We start from the raw sequence: 17,339 nt of genomic DNA on the forward strand, positions 1-17,339 counted from the left end.
GTGGGGCGGTAAGTGATGGCCACTGTGGATGAGGGGTGGTGGAAGAGTGAAGCCCAGTGGGTGCGCCGTGCAGCTCCCCACACGCCCGGACGTCCCAATCACCCGTCCCCAGCGATACGACAGGGCCATGTGATGGACCCGCCAGCTCGCTTGCTGGGATCACCAAAGTGGGAAGTGCTACTGTGGACATGTCAGATATTGTCTGACGATGTGGAGCTCGGAGCTTATCGCAGAGTGGGCTGTCATCATCCTCCATCCCATGGACCAGACCCGCTATCGCTGGCAACCCAGTCCCCAGCTCGTTGTGCCGCAGGTGTATATATAATGGAGGGGTGGTGTGCATGCGCGTGGTGGGGGAAGTGAGTTTGTTCGGTGGTGGGGGAGGTGAGGGTGGTCGGTGGTGAGGGGGTTTGATAATGTGTCCGTGTCCCTGCCCAGCAAACCCCCCCCCCCCCCCAACAGTTGGTGAAACGTGCGTTGACCAAAACGTCCCGTGCTCGATGCCGGTGGCATAGTGCAGCCTCCCGTGCATGCCCAGCCCCATGTCCCGCCCATTGTCCCCCTCCCCCTCCTTCTCCTTGTCTGACGAGGCATGCCCTTGCCCCTCATCCTCCTCCAGCACATCGCCCCTCTGCTGTGCGATGTTGAGGAGGACGCAGCAGACCACAACGATGTGGCCGATCCTTCTGGCCTCGTACTGGAGGGCCCCTCCAGAGCGGTCCTAGCACCTGAAATGCATCTTCAGCACCCCAAAGCACCTCTCCACCACACCCGTGGTCGCACAATGGGCCTCATTGTAGCGGTTCTCCACGTCGCACTGTGGGCTCCATATAGGCGTCACCAGCCACGACCACAATGGGTAACCCCTGTCGCCCAGCAACTAGTCCCGCAGCCGTGGGAGGTGTCCCTCGAACATGCCAGGTATGAATGATTGCGCCAAGATAAACGAGTCATGCACACTGCCCGGGTACCGGGTACAGACGTGCAGGATCTTCATCTGGTGTTCACAGTCCGCTTGTACGTTCATGGAATGGTACTCCTTCCTGTTCGTGAACTTCTGCCTCTGATCCATCAGTGCCCGTAGGGCGAAATGCACCCCATCGATGATCCCCTGGACCTGGGGTACCCTGGAGATGGCAGCGAACCCCGCTGACCGGGCATGCTGATGGGCGCGGTCTACATGGAACCTAATGTACCGATCCAACAGGGCATCCGTCACGGCACGGATACACCTATGCGCTGATGTCTGCGAGATGCCGGACAGTTCCCCACTCGGCGACTGGAACGACCCCGTGGCGTAGAGGTTGGGGGCGACCGTCACCTTAACAGCCACCGGTAGCGGGTGTCCGCCCCCGTCCCAAACGGTTACAGGTGTGCCATCATGTGGCAGATATGAGCGACGGTTTCCCGGCTCATCCGAAGCCTCCTCCTGCATGCTCGGTCCGATAGTTCCTGGAAGGACATGCGGCGCCGGTACATGCGGGGCCCCATCATGCGCCTCCTTGGCACCATCACCACCTCCTCGTCTTATTCCTCCTCGCCCCGTTCCTCCTTGGCCTCTCGGGCAGGTGACCCTCCAGCCTGAGTGGCTGGCACCTGCCCTTCTGCAGCTCCTCTGCTGCGGCCACTGCCGCCTCTCTGAGCCACATGTGCTCACGCTCCAACAGGGCTGTATGCCAGCATCGGTGGCCAGCGTCGCTGGGTGATGCTCAAACATTAATCTGCTGGGGTAGAGGGGACACAATGTTACCATGGTGCATGCACCCGTGCACAGCCAGGTACCATGGGCTACATGCTGGCCCTGGTTGGCACCGCATGCCCCCCGCCCCATCGATGCACCCGTCCCTGCTGCCAGGGTCACCGTTTGATTGCCGTCCGCCATCTGGGTGGTCCCCCGGTGGGTGTCGCTGGTTGGGTGGGGTGGCCGGGAAGGGGGTCGGCACCCAACCATACAGCCGTTAGCACCGCGTTCATCCAGGGGCCGGGGTAGGTGGGCAACAAGATAGCTGCTGTAATGGTGCCTGTTGCGTGAGTACTGCCGTGTCATGTCGGGGGCCTACGACTGCTCAGCTTGTCTCTTTCCCCCTCCCGCAGAAACCTTTATCCGTTACGGGAGCCCGCAGTCCCCCCACGCTAACTCCTTCCTACCTCCCACCGCCGCATCAGCCAGCATGCTGGCATCACGATTTTTTATACGTGGTTAGAACCACGCCGTCTGGACTTCGGCCCATCCGGGCCACAGAATCGTGCAGGCTCCGGAGAATCGGTTGTCGGGGCACCTAATGCGATTCTCCGGGCCATGGGGCAGGCGCCACGCTTCCATTGCCTTGGGGGGTCCGGGGAATCGAAAACCGGCGTCAAAGCCAATTTCGCCGCCGGAGCCTATTCTCCAGTCGATCACATTTTGCGATTTCGGTGCGGAGCTGCGGAGAATCCATGGTATCTCCTAAAGATTTGAGTGAAGTCTTTCCAAAAGTGCACTTAGATTGATTGAGTTTGAGGCCATATTTGTTGATGCGCTGAAACACTTGCTTTAGTCGGTCAATATGCTCTTCTGGTGTTGTAAACCAAATTATGATGTCATCAACGTATACCCTCACACCTTCTATTCCTTCATTTGTTCCAGATCCTGTGGAATATGTCAGATGCAAATATGATAAATAAAGGCATACAATTGAAATAAAATCTTCCAAAGGGTGTATCAAATGTGCAGAGTTGTCTGCTCGAGTTGTCGAGTTGCATTTGCCAAAATCCCTGTGACACGTCTAACTTCGTAAAGATGCGTGCATTTGCCATCTCAATGGTGATCCCCTCGCGTTTTGGTATGGGATAGTGTTCCCTCCTTATGTTCTAATTGAGATCCTTGGGATCAATGCAGGTGTGAAGATCACCAGACTTTTTTTTAAACGCAAACCAATGAACTGACCCTGTCAGCCGGTTTAGTGACTCGTGAGATTACCCCTTGGTTCTGACGTCAGTCCAGTTCTTGCTTCAACCTTTCCCGTAAAGGAGCAGAAATTCTCCTAGGCGGGTGTACCACTGGCTTGGCATCCTTCCTTAGTAGGATTTTATACTGGAATGGTAGTGTACCCATGCCTCTGAAAACATCAGGATATTGATTCAAGATGCACTGGATATCATCATCCAATTTTGGTGTAGATGCAGTCGCTGTATAAATACGTTGTACTAGATGCAATTCTTTACATGCTTGTGCACCTAGAAGTGAAGATTTGTCAGTCTTAACAATCTCAAATCTTAAGATCTTTTCAATTTGTTTATTGGCGACTTCTAAATGGCATGACCCTATTGAAGAAATCAAGTTGCCGTTATAGTCCTTCAGTCTGCAGGCTGCTGGAAGTATCTCGGGTGCATCTTGAAGCTTGTTGAGATCCAACCTTGAGAGCAGGTTAGCTGAAGCGCCAGTGTCCAATTTAAATAGAATTGTGAAGTTGTATACTTGTACGACTGTGTTCCATTCATTATTAGAATTACTGAATTAATTGATTGTTTGTTGCTTCATTGGATCCTTCACACTTCTCTATTATGCCAACAAAGAATGTGTTTTCCAGTGAGTAATTGTCAGTACCGGATGAAAAATTATCTTCTTTGTCTTTTGATTCAGCACTACGAACATTAGTCTACCTGTAGTTTTGTTTAGCAGGTTTAAATGCGAGTGAAGATCTGCACTGTGCAGCAAAATTATTTAATTTACCCCATTTAGAGCATTGTTTTCCATTTGCTGGGCATTTCCTCTTTAAGTGGAAGGTTCCACATCTAGAACACGTCATGACGTTGACGTCATGATGCACAACACATCTTCGCGCATTCGCAGATCGGCTTTCGTCCGTCTCGCATTTTTTCACGAAGTGCACATGTGCAGGGCTTGAGTGCGCATGTGCAAAATGGCTGCCGTCCGAAATGTGCTTCTTAATCGATTGCAACACCATTTTTCCCACACTCAACCTCACGGTGGATCTTCATGCCCTTTTTACGGATATAATACTTTTGGTACTGATTCTTACTTTGCTGATGTGCTAGGCATTTTCCAATCACTGTTTCTAATGTTAAATCTTGTTGTTTCAAAAGTCTTTCCCTGAGGTGCTCATCATTTATCCCAAGTACAATCTGGTCACAAATTAAAGAATCATGCAGTGCTGCAAAATTACAGGATTGAGCTAGAAGTTTTAAGTCTGTCACAAAGCTAGTAAACGATTTCCCTGTTTTTTGTAGTCTCATGGAAAATGAAGCGTTCAAATTTCTCATTTGTTTGGATCTTACAGTAGTCGTCGAATTTACTAAAAATAACATCAAATTTAGCTTTGTCCTGACCAGAATACTGAAAGGAGTTATATATTTGGATTGGATGCTGTCCTGCCATTGTTAAGAGCAATGCAATTTTTCGAGCATCAGTTGCATTAGTTATGTCTGTAGCTTCCAGATATATTTGAAATTGCTGTTTAAACAGTTTCCAATTTGCATTCAAATTACCGGTAATTTTTAGGTGACGTGGAGCTTGTGCGTGGTCCGTCGAGGCGTTTGTCTTCGAAGGATTAGTTTGCTGCGATGCTTCTCCAGTCAAATAGTTGCTACGATTTTCTTCTTTTTCTGATCTATCTAAATCACTCTAGCTAGTTTTCTGAAGCCAAAACATGGTACCATGCTATGTTACGTGATCTTAATACATCGTTACTCTTTGCTTTACTCCATGGTCTGATGGTTAGATTTCAATGAAACTACCAATCATCAATTCAAGCAAATAACATTTAATGAATAACAAATGGGTTTGTTCACTCTACAGAACTTCAACTGATGATAAAGTAAATCAGAAGATGTATTAACTATGTTTAACTACACGTGCCAACTAAGCTATATCTCTTAACACTCTGCTATCTAGTCGCTCCTGGTTCGAAGAGAGGAAAGGTCTTCCAGGTTCAGTTTATATACCTGAATCTAGTGCTGCCATCTAGTGGTTATCTAACACTATGATGTAGTTGTTAACCTTTTACATACCATCAGATATACAGATCACTACACCCCATCCCCCACTGAGCACTGGGGTGGCAGATCCCGGGCACTTTGCCTGTGAGCAAAGATGGCCACTCCTCTCCTTGGCTCCCCACAGAAGCCCTTCAGCCAGGTTCACATTTTACAAAAGGGGTACTAATTGGCATTAGCACTTGCTGGCAAGGCCGTTGGATATGGGTGACTCTCATTAATTGTATGGAAATGGAGCTTAAGGTATTGGAAATGGGGCTTATGGGCAGCACGGTAGCATAGTTGTTAGCACAGTTGCTTCACAGCTCCAGGGTCCCAAGTTCGATTCCCGGCTGGGCCACTGTCTGTGCGGAGTCTGCACATTCTCCCCTTGTCTGCGTGGGTTTCAGTAACTGCATTCAGTTACTTTATTTTTTTTAAATAAATTTTATTCAAAATTTTTCTTTACACACATAATAAAACAACAAGAACAAAAGTGCATAAATAAACAAATAAACGTTAAACATTAAACAATAGTGCATCCCCTACCAGACACAAACTTTCGCCTTCTGCACTCCCAGCTCGTCCGACACCCCAAATATTGCGAGCCCCCAGCTAGGCCTAACCCTGGAATTTTTACCCTTGACACCGTCCTTGCTACGCCCCTCCAGAACTCCTCCAACGCTGGACATGCCCAGAACATGTGGGTGTGGTTTGCTGGGCTCCCCGAACACCTCGAACATCTGTCCTCATTCCCAAAAAACCGGCTTAGCCTTGCCCCGGTCATGTGTGCCCTGTGCAGCACCTTAAATTGTATCAGGCTGAGCCTCGCGCAAGAGGAGGAAGAGTTGGGTTGGAGGAACTGGTCAGGGCATCCACCCACATACCCTCGTCGATCTCCTCCCCCAGCTCCTACTCCCACTTACCTTTTAACTCCTCTGCCAAGGCCGCCTCCTCCTCCTGCATCACCTGATAAGTTGCCGAGATCCTAGCCTCTCCAACCCACACCCCTGAAAGCACCCTGTCCTGGACCCTGCACGCCGGCTGCAGCGGAAACTCCACCACCTGTCACCTAACGAACGCCCTTATCGGCATATATCTGAAAGCATTTCCAGGGGGGAGCCCGAATTTCTACTCCAGCAGCCCAAGGCTCGCAAACTTCCCGTCTATGAACAGGCCCCCCATCCTCCTAATACCTGCCCTGTGCCATCTCAAGAACCCCCCATCCATTTTCCCCGGGACAAACCGATGGTTCTCCCGTATCGGGGGCCACACCAAAGCACCCACCTCCCCCCTGTGGCGTCTCCATTGCCCCCAGATTTTGAGGGTCGCCGCTACGAGGTGTACCTCGTCGGAGGAAGCGGCAGCGGTGCCGTCACCAGCGACCAGGCTCGTGCCCACACAGGACGCCATCTCCAGCCTCTTTCACGCCGCCCCCTCCCCCTCCATTACCCACTTACGTATCATGGCCACGTTGGCAGCACAATAGTCCCCAATAGCAACGCTACCCCCCCTTCCCCCCCCCCCCCCCCCCCCCCCCCCCCCCCCTGTCCCTGGCCTGCTCCAAGAACACCCATCTCACCCTGGGGGTCTTCTTCGCCCATACGAACCCCATAATATTCCTGTTAACCCGCTTAAAGAAGGCCTTGGGGATCAGGATGGGGAGGCGCAGAAACAAAAACAAAAACCTCGGGAGCACCGTCATTTTAACCGACTGCACCCTACCCGCTAGAGAGAGTGGCAGCATATCCCACCTTTTGAACTCCTCCTCCATTTGCTCCACCAGCCTCGTTAAGTTGAGCTTATGCAGGGCCCCCCAGCTCCTAGCCACCAGAATCCCCAGGTATCTAAAACTTCATTCTGCCCTTTTTAGCGGAAGCTCACCAATCCCCCTTTCCTGGTCTCCGGGGTGCACCACGAACAGCTTGCTCTTCCCCATGTTGAGCTTATACCCGAAGAAATCCCCAAACTCCCTAAAGATCCGCATCACCTCCGGCATTCCCCCCACCGGGTCCGCCACCTACAATCGCAGATCGTCCGCATACAACGATACCCGGTGTCACCCCCCCCCCACCCCCCCAACTCCCTCCAGTTCCTAGACTCCCTCAAAGCCATGGCCAGGCGCTCAATCGCCAGCGCAAAGAGCAGGGGGGATAGCGGACACCCCTGCCTCGTCCCTCGGTATAGCCGGAAATATTCCGACCTCCTACTGTTCGTGGCCACACTCGCCACCGGGGCCTCGTACAGCAACCTCACCCAGCTGACGAACCCTCCCCGAACCCAAATCTCCTCAATACCTCCCACAGGTACCCCCACTCCACCCTATCAAAGGCATTCTCCGCGTCCATAGCCGCCACTATCTCCGCCTCCCCCTCCACCGCCGGCATCATAATTACATTCAGGAGCCTACGTACGTTGGTATTCAACTGCCTCCCTTTCACAAAACCCGGCTGATCCTCGTGTATGACTCCCGGAACACAGTCCTCAATCCTCATGGCCAATACCTTTGCTAGCAGTTTCGCATCCACATTAAGGAGTGAGACCGGCCTATACGATCCGCACTGTACAGGGTCCTTGTCCCGCTTCAGAATTAGAGAAATCAGCGCCCGAGACATCGTCGGGGGGCAGGACCCCCCCACTCCCTTGCCTCGTTGAAAGTCCTTACCAGCAGCGGGCCCAACAGGTCCACGTACTTCCTATAGAATTCCACAGGGAACCCATCTGGCCCCGGTGCCTTCCCCGCCTGCATACTCCCCAGTCCCTTGACCAGTTCCTCCAACCCAACCGGATCCGGCCCCAGCCCCGCCACCTGCCCCTCCTCTACCATCGGGAACCTCAGCCGGTCCAGAAAGCGACCCATCCCCCCCCTCCTCCGATGGGGGCTCAGACTGATACAGTCCCTCGTAAAAGTCCCTGAAGACCCCATTAATACCCACCGCACTTCGCACCGTGCTCCCCCCTCCATCCCTAACTCCCCCGATCTCCCTCACTGCCTCCCGCTTCCGAAGCTGGTGTGCCAGCATCCGGCTAGCCTTCTCTCCGTACTCGTACACCGCCCCTTGCGTCTTCCTCCACTGCACCTCCGCCTTCCTGGTGGTCAACAGGTCGAACTCGGCCTGGAGGCTCCGTCGCTCCTTGAGTAGTCCCTCCGTGTTTGACCGGCCCGTTCAGGCCTCTTACATTCCAGGTCATCAGCTGGATCAGGGGGCTGCCCGCTGCCGATTAGCCATAACCCTTTCTAGGCCAGCCACGTGCCCGCGCCCCCTGCACTTCCCGTTCCCCCCAGCGGCATACCCCCACCCCGAACTCCTCTACAGACTCCAGCTCCCCTTGGCCATTTCAGCAGCAACTCCATTCTCTCCCCCCTCCCCCACCCCCAAGCTAGGTCTCCCCCTAGCAGCATTGCTCCTCCCATTACACTCCTGTGAGTCAGCTGACCCCGGCCACTCCCGATGCTCCATCGACCCCCCAGTGTGGGAGTCTCCCCTCCTGTCCATTAACGGGCTCTCTGTTCTTCTCTCCTCCCCCCCCCCCCCCTCCACCCCCCACCCCCTTCCACTCTCAGCACGGGAAAAAGCCCGTGCTTTCCACCCACCCGACCCCACCTCCTCTGGCGCAGCTCCCTTTCCAGGCCCAGTCCCAATTCCCCCGGCTCGGGCCTCATCTCCATTTCCAGCCACCGACGCCCACAGGCTTTTACCTGCCCCTCCCCCTATGAACCCACCCGACAGACAGAGAAGAAACATTGCCCAACCAACCACACAATCCCCCCAAAACACGACACAACAGCCCCAACCATCCCCCTCAGCATCCCCTCGTCCCCAGCCCTCATCCAAGTCCAGCTTTTCGGCCTGAATAAAGGTCCACGCCTCCTCCGGCGTCTCGAAGAAATGGTGACAGTCCCTGTAGGTAACCCACAGTCGCGCCGGCTGCAACTTGCCGAACTTCACCCCTCTCCGATGCAGTACCGCCTTAGCCCGATTGTACCCGGCCCTCTTAGTAGCCACCTCCACGCTCCAGTCCTGATAAATCTGGACCTCTGCGTTCTCCCACCTGCTGCTCCGCTCTTTCTTGCATTCAGTTACTTTATGTAAGTCATTGATTTAGAACGTAAATAATTGAAGCCCCAGCACTGATCCTTGTGGCACTCCACTTGTTACATCTTGACAACCCGAAAATTACCCATCTATGCCTCCTCTATATTTCCTGTTAGTTACCAATTCGCTACCATGCTAATATGTTACCCTACATCATGAGGAATTATTTTGCAAATGTCTTCTGGAAATCCACAGCATATTCACAGGTTCCCCTCTATCCACATTGCTTGTTACTTTCTCAAAGAATTCTAATAAATTAGTCAAAGTGCCTTGCTATATATAAAACCTCCTTCGAATAGATTCTGACATTTTCTCTATGTCAGATGTTAAGTGGTATTTCCCGCTTTCTATCTTTTCTTGAAGAGAAAAGTTACATTCGCTATTTTCCAATCTAATGGAAACTTTCCAGAATCTGGTGAATTTTGGAAAAATAAAAGCTCCCTCTCTATCATTGTCTCTGAATATTTACACTTTTCTAGATGTTAGGAACATAGGAATCAGGAGCAGAAGCAAACAATTCAGCCCTGAGCATTTGCTCTGCCATTCAGTCAGATCTTGGCTGATCTCTTCCTGATCTCTTCCTGATCTCAAAGCCATCGCCCTACCTGTTTTCTATGTCCCTTTAACCCGTTTTGTATCAGAAATATATCTATCTCCCTCTTGAAACCATTTAATGATTTGGACTCCATCGCACTATGGGGCAGTGAGTTCCACAAATTCACCACCCTCTACGAGAAGTAGTGTCTCCTCATCTCAGTTTTAAACCTACTGCCTCTCAACCTCTATCTGTGACCTCTTGTTCTAGATTGCTCCACAAGGGGGTGTTTTGTTATGCCCTTGACGTAGCAAAAGCTGCTTCCTTGATGTGCACCCTACGATGGGTTGGTGTAATGCCCCCCTGTGGTAGTGTCATCTCTGTGTGTGTATTGTGAATGCCCATTGGTCATGTCCTATCTTACTGATCTATTGGTTGACTGTCTGTGTGTCATGTCTCTGGTGTTCCCTCTAGTGTCTAGCTAGGTGTAGTGTATGTACATTAACCCTTTGTGTACTTAAAGTGATGTATATCGCCACTTCCCCCCTTTTTTCGTGTTACATATTTTCTGTACAATGTTAAAGAAAATTGAATAAACTAGGTAGATGATTGATACTCTGTACAAGTTAGGATAACAGTGATCATTAAAGAATAAGTCCAAATCATATGTAAGAGTCCAAAGTTCATTAATTATTATGGTCGAGTGGCTTTCTTGTTTGGTTGGTGAGTTGGTGATGTTGATGGTGGCATTGCATTGTAAACGCCATCAGTGTCCCTGTGCTGAAGGAACCAAGAAGTGGTCAAATTGCTTCGTTGTCTGACTTGGACTCTTTTTTTTTTTTTTTCTTTCGATGCTTGTGGTGATAATTCTTGATGGCATCTGTCCTGAAAGCCAGGTTGCCTGTTGGTTGTGCAGCAAACGTGAATTGGTAAGATGCATCGTCCTGCCATGGCATGTCATTGTACTGAGCTGAGCAGCAACAGTGTCCCTCATTTGCAGAGTTGTACCATGTCATACCAGTCGTAGTTCCATTGGTGTTGTGTTTGTCGTGCTTGTTGCCGACGTTGTTGCCTTTGGTACACTTCTTGCTACTGTCTTTGATGTTGTTGTTGTGGTTGGTTTTGTTGCCGTGTTTGCTGCGCTCAAGGACCACACACTGGATAATACGAGTCCTTCACACAGTTACTCATGTTAGCGTGCTTTGTGGCGTCTGCTGTTTCCTTGAGTGTGCCGTCACTGAGTTTGCGCGCTCCCCGTCTGGAGTCATGTCTGGCTTACTTGAATCAGCTTTGGCTTGTCGATGCTCCCCGTCTGGAGTCTGGTCTGTTTCACCTGAGCCAGTTTTGGCTTGTCGATGCTCCCCGTCTGGAGTCTGGTCTGTTTCACCTGAGTCAGTTTTGGTTTGTTGATGCTTCCCGTCTGGAGCCCTTTCTGGTTCACCTGAATCAGCTTTGGTTTCTTGATGCTCCCCATCCGGAGTCACTGCAGGTTCATTTGAGTCAGCTGAGATTTCTTGATGCTCCACGTCCGGAGTCAAAACATTCAGGAATGCATTTGCTTGTGGAGAGGCTCGAGCGAATGAGGTTTGAAATAACGTGGTGTCACCGGAGTCACCAGTAGTCTCACTGTGATTGTCGAGTCCCTCTGTACATTCTAGCTGAGGTCTGTCACGTTGCACATCTGGTATGGGAAGTAGGATGCCATCGTCACTTGTCTCACAAACAGTGGGTAGAGCTTCAGTGTCTTCTTGTTGTTCATTGAGCTGGGTCGACCATCAGAGTCTTCTTCTGGTGGCTCAAATAATCTGGGTGGACTGTCATAGTCTGCTTGCTGTACACTTGAGCGTGGTAGACTATCAGAGTCTTCTTCTTGTTCACTGGAGTGTGGTAGACTGTCATAGTCTGCTTGCTGTACACTTGAGCGTGGCAGACTGTCATAGTCTTTCTGTTGTTCACTTGAGCGTGGCAGACTTGCATTGTCTGCTGCTGGTTGCTCAGAGGTGGTTGCTAGACCCTCATGGTCTTGTTCATGCAAGGACTGTCTATCGTGGAGGCTGCCCACGAGCTCGCTGTGGAGGCTTGTGTTCCTCGAGTCACTTCTTGTTCATGCAAGGACTGCCCTGTGGAGTCTTGCGTTGCTTCTATCGTGGAGTCTGTCCACGAGCTCGCTGTGGAGGCTTGTGTCATTGGAGTCACTTCTTGTGTGGAGACGTGCAGTTGTCTCGCTGTGGAATCTTTCTTCGCTTTCTGTGTGGAGGTTGGGACCCTTTGTGGTGCGTGGACCACTCTCTGTGTGGAGTCGGGGACCCTTCGTGGTGCGTGGACCACTCTTTGTGTGGCAGCAGGCCGCTCTATGTGGGCTTGTACCGCTCTCTGTCTCTTGGTGTCAGGCCGCAGCATAATCCTGCACTCACGAGTCGGGATGTCACATCTGCTGGGCTGAAGATCCTCAAATCCGAAGAACCCGTCGTTGAGGTCGTCAATGTGCAACACGTCGAGTTGCGGTTCGGATTTGGTACTGTGGTAGCCTCCCAAGGTGAAAGCTTTGTCTGAGTCGTTGTCTTCCAAGACCATATCATCACGTTTTGTGTCGGAGCTGGCATTGGGCTCGCGATGTCCAAAGAAGAATTCAAGGTCTGAGTCATAGTCTTCAAGGACTGTATCATCTCTTTGGGCGATGCTAACTGCTTGTTGCAGGGTTCTGCGGAGGTTACTTTCAGCTATTGGTCGAATTTCAGGCATTGTGCTGTCGTTCCAGGCGAATGAATCTGGTTTTGAGGCTTTAAAAAAAAATTTCCCGTGTTTTGGGACACTTCCCCTTTAAGTGGGCGTGGTCCGGGGCCTCTGATGTCATGATGCTTGTAACGTAGAGCGTAGGAAGCGATTGCGCATGCGCAGATTGCTGTTCCTTTACTTGGGGCCTTGTTCTCAATTGCGCATGCGCGGCTTCTCGCGCATGCGCAAACGGACTTTCCCGTTCTGTGCGCTCTTCGCGCAACTGCGCATGTGCAGCACCTTTTCCAAGATAGCTGCAATTCAAAACTGCCATTCGTTGCTGCAAGCCTACCTCGTGGTGAGTTTTGCCGCCTCTTTTACCTTCTTGTATGTTCCTCGCAGAATTCTTGGAATTTGTCCAGGACTGCCTGGAAATCGCCCTTGTTTTGCCCCTTTGAGTATTTGAAGGTCTGGAAGATTTCAGCTACTTCTGGACCCACGATGGTAAGTAGAAGCTTTATTTTTTCTGCATCCGCCACGCCATCTAGGTCGGATGCTACCAGGTAGATCTCGAATCTCTGCCTGAACCAACGCCAGTTTTCACTGAGATTGCCTTGGTACCTGAGCGGTTGTGGCATCGGAATCCCGAACATCATCGTCTGGCTGTTGTTGCTGGTTGTCACTGTTCGCTGAGTTGCAACTATATGGATTTAACAGTTCACTCCTTGAACCATGTTTTGTTATGCCCTTGACGTCGCATAAACTGCTTCCTTGATGTGCACTCTGACAAAGGAAGGTTCAGACTTGGCGATAGCTTTAACACATTTATTAAGCTATTAACATTTCTCCTACTTGGATTCGATGCTACTGTTAATCCTGCTATAGCTACTCAGACTAACTAACCAGTCTGGTACAATCCACGTGGTGGATGTGACGTTCAATCAACCCTGTGTTTGTACTCACTGCGAGTCTCCACTGGAAAGAGACTGAGCATGTGTGATGTGTCCTTTTTTATGGAATGGTGTAATGCCCCCCTGTGGTAGTGTCACCTCTGTGTGTATCGTGAATGCCCATTGGCCGTGTCCTATCTTACTGACCTATTGGTTGACTGTCTGCGTGTCATGTCTCTGGTATTCCCTCTAGTGTCTAGCTATGTGTAGTGTATGTACATTAACCCTTTGTGTACTTACAGTGATGTACATCACCACAGGGGGAACATTTGGTCTACATTTATTTATCAATCCTTTTTAGTATTTTATATACCTCGAACAGATCCCTTCTCATCCTTCTGCTAAGAAACTATCCTTCTTGGCAGTGCCAGGCTGGCATATTTCCCGCACTGTGCATCGGGCCAGGGGATGCCCTGCCTAATTGAGTTGGGGCTTTGGTGGGTTTGGGATCATTTGGAGGCGTTGAGAGATCGGGAATCCATTTAAGAATGGCATCCCGATCTCCTCCTGTACTGAAGAGTTCTGGTGAGCAGAGCTCCTCAGTGCAGAAAGTGGGACTAAGTGCAGCTTCAGCAGGGTGTTCCCCATTGAGGCTCCGGATTGCAACAAAGTCCCAATAGATAGCATGGTATTTTTCGGAGCTGCAAGCACCGGGAAATACCCGGCTAAACGCACCCATCACAGACTATGCACAGGGCTAAATCGCTGTCTTTGAAAGCAGACCCAGGCCAGCAGCATGGTTCAATTCCTGTACCAGCCTCCCCGAACAGGCGCCAGAATGTGGCGACTAGTAACTTCATTTGAAGCCTACTTGTGACAAGCGATTTTCATTTCATTTAATTTTCATTTGATTAAACTGCGCCCTCTGTCTATGCACTCTTTCTAGTGAGTATTTCCCATTTATGTTTTTCCTTCTAAAGAACATTATCTTACTATCATAACTTAAAGTTGTATCTGCCACCAATTTACTCATCTTGGTAACTTGAGTTTTCTTGAAATATTTTACAATCCTCCTCACAAACTTGCCAAACCTGCCTACTTTTACGTCTTCATCAAATTTTGTTATCGCCCTCTTTGTGCCAAGTCTGCCATGTCCAAATTATAGCTGAACAGAAATTGGCCTAACATTGATTAGGGTGCACTGCTTCAACCCTTTTCCTATTCAGGATATTAGAATTTTAAATAATTAAGCAGATTTGACCTCGGGTTTTGTGCTTAAAATGGTGGGAAACTATTTTGATTTCTAAACTTTGTTCCCCCTCAAGTTCTAACCAGAGGGTGGGATTGCTGACTTTTTTCAGTTCAGTTATATATTGAAATTTACCACACGCATTAATCCAGTGTCTTTAAGGAACAATGTATTTAACAATTTGCCCTCTTCCCTCTCCTCCAAAGCTGTGTGAGAAAACTGGAGAGTTGCTGCTTTGTGAAGGACAGTGCTGTGGCGCCTTCCATTTGAAGTGCCTAGGTTTAACCAAAATGCCCGAAGGAAAATTTATGTGCAGAGAATGTACCACAGGTAAAATTTGTATTTATATGGTGATGCATAACTAAATAATAGCTTAAAAGATTAATATTTTGTATTTCATTTATATAAAGTTTTAAAGTACATTCATATTAAACATGTTTAATATTCCCTCAATTCTTAAAGCTGGGACTAACTTCTCTAGAAAGGTGAACGCTCACGGTTGATATAATAGTAAAAGAGTTTATTTAGGTAGATGTAGAGATGTTTCTATCTGTACCAGAGTCCAAAGCTAGGATCCATAAAGATAAGAAAGTCATTAATAAATCTAATGGGGAATTCAGGTAAAGTTCCTTTACCCAGTTTGGAACTTGCTACCACAAGAAGTACTTGATAAAAATAGCATAAATACACTTAAGGAGAAGCCAGGTAAGCATATGAGGGAGAAAGGAATGGAACGTTTTGCTGTTAGGATGGGAAGTGGTTCATGTGGAGCATAAAGATCAACACAGACCATTTGAGCTAAATGACCTGTTTCTGTGCTGTAAATATTTTGTAACAGAAGGACCTGCTGTTTATTTAGCGGTTATGCAGAAATGCCCACTTTCAACCAAACATTTAAACGTTTTATTTCTTACCTCTTTAACTCCATTCAATGAGTAAATAATTCACTTCCCCGTTAGGAACCTTCCCACCCCTCTGCAGTACAGCAGTCCTACAACAAGTAGATCAGAAGATTGTCAAGGTACTCGGAAGTATGCGAGAACAGGCCTTGTTAAGTAGGTGAATACAAGGACTCTTTAAAACTTCGGAAGGTAGCAAAGAAAGTTTGAAGTAGTTAAGCTGTTAAGTTTACATATCAAAATTTAGCAATTTAAATAAAAACTACAAGAAAAATAATGGGAAGGGTCACCTGTAAGCTACTTCATGTTTCATAAAGCTCTTGTACTCTAAATCTACCCTGAATTACCCTAAATAATATTCCATGGAATATAATGGGTGGCAGGATTTGAATAATAAGCCAATAAGAAATGGGTTCTGAGAGCATCATAAACCACAAAGGTGAAGTCAGAGTTAAGATGACCCAAAAGGAAGAAGGGAACATTAAAAAAAAATTACGTTCAAAAATGTGCGATTGAATATTGCAACATGTATTGCATTGGGGGACAGTGGAAAGGTTCTATGAAAAACGAAGGTTGTTAGCGTGAAATTTATTGGAGCTAAGAAATTAGGCAGTTTGAAATAGGAACAATAAATCAAATACATAGAATGATAGTAAACTTAAAGTTGTATAATGTGATTAAGGAAACTGCAAATAAAACTGAGAAGTGCTCTATAGGGCAGTAACAGTCTGTGATCCGCTGAGGTGAAACTTGGGTTCCTGGCTCATTATTATGCAATGTTATTATCATACCATTTAAGGAAAGGTTAAATTTAAAGAGAAAACCAGATAGTTTATTCACTTTGGATGAAAGGGGACAAGTTTAGTTCATTTGGCTGGACAGCGGGTTCATGATGTAGAGCAAGGCCAACAGCGTGGGTTCAATTCCTGTACAGGCTGCAGTCATTCATGAAGGCCATCTTTGGTGACTTTACTTCGTTAATAATTGTACACTCCTGTGGCTTACACTGTCAGCTTAGAAAAATAGATAACACCAGAATGATAAATGAAGCACTCATTGAAAGTCAATGGCAAAAGTTTCTCCTGGCCTGTTGTCAGACAAAGTTGACTTGACAAGTGAAGCTTCCTGACATTTTTGTGATAGTCTCTAAATGTGACTGTGCCCCTCCAAACAAGTCAAAATGTGGCATTATGTTTTCACCAGGTGTTCATACTTGCTTTGTGTGTAGAGAAAATGGGAAGGATGTGAAGCGATGTCTTATGGCACTGTGCGGGAAGTTTTATCATATGGAGTGCATTAAAAACCACCCTACCACTGTACTGCAGAACAAAGGATTCCGGTGCTCAATCCACGTCTGCCTGTCTTGTTATGCCTGCAATCCTACTAATCCAAGAGCAAGTAAAGGTACTGTGTGCAAAGAATACACTTTTTTTAAAAAATAAATATGTTTTATTGAATTTTTTTTCCCAAACAACAATTTTTCCCCTCTTACAAAGCAAACGCAACAATAACAATACAGAAATTTTTAACAATACACAAGTAACAAAACCCCTTTATCTTTGACCTAAACTAAACTAAACCCCTCCCCCCTCCCCCCCCCTTCCCCCTGGGTTGCTGCTGCTGGTCATCTGTCTTCCCTCTAACGTTCCCCTAGGTAGTCGAGAAATGGCTGCCACCGCCTGGTGAACCCTTGAGCCGATCCTCTCAGGGCAAACTTTATCTGCTCCAGTTTAATGAACCCCGCCATATCATTTACCCAGGCCTCCAGTCCGGGGGGTTTCGCCTCCTTCCACATGAGTAGGATCCTGCGCCGGGCTACTAGGGACGCAAAGGCCACAACGTCGGCCTCTTTCGCCTCCTGCACTCCCGGCTCTTCCGCAACTCCAAATAGAGCTAACCCCCAGCCTGGTTTGACCCGGGCCTTCACCACCCGCGAAATCACTCCCGTCACTCCCTTCCAATACCCTTCCAGTGCCGGAC

At 48.8% G+C, this 17,339-nt stretch overlaps 1 protein-coding gene across 7 annotated transcripts in view; it reads left to right on the forward strand.

Annotated features, from left to right (window-relative positions):
• LOC140426821 (uncharacterized) overlaps window positions 1-17,339 on the forward strand; it is a 416,125-nt gene that overhangs the window by 268,288 nt on the left and 130,498 nt on the right. For all 7 annotated transcript variants that reach the window (XR_011948298.1, XM_072512042.1, XM_072512041.1 and 4 more), the window contains 2 exons: window positions 14,667-14,790; window positions 16,563-16,763. Coding sequence is in view for 6 of the 7 variants with exons in the window: in XM_072512042.1 (XP_072368143.1) it covers window positions 14,667-14,790; window positions 16,563-16,763 (325 nt within the window). In the remaining variant the exon portion in view is untranslated. The remainder of the gene's footprint in view (window positions 1-14,666; window positions 14,791-16,562; window positions 16,764-17,339) is intronic.

Source organism: Scyliorhinus torazame, chromosome 7 (genome assembly GCF_047496885.1).
Source record: "Scyliorhinus torazame isolate Kashiwa2021f chromosome 7, sScyTor2.1, whole genome shotgun sequence".
Lineage (NCBI taxonomy): Eukaryota > Metazoa > Chordata > Chondrichthyes > Carcharhiniformes > Scyliorhinidae > Scyliorhinus > Scyliorhinus torazame.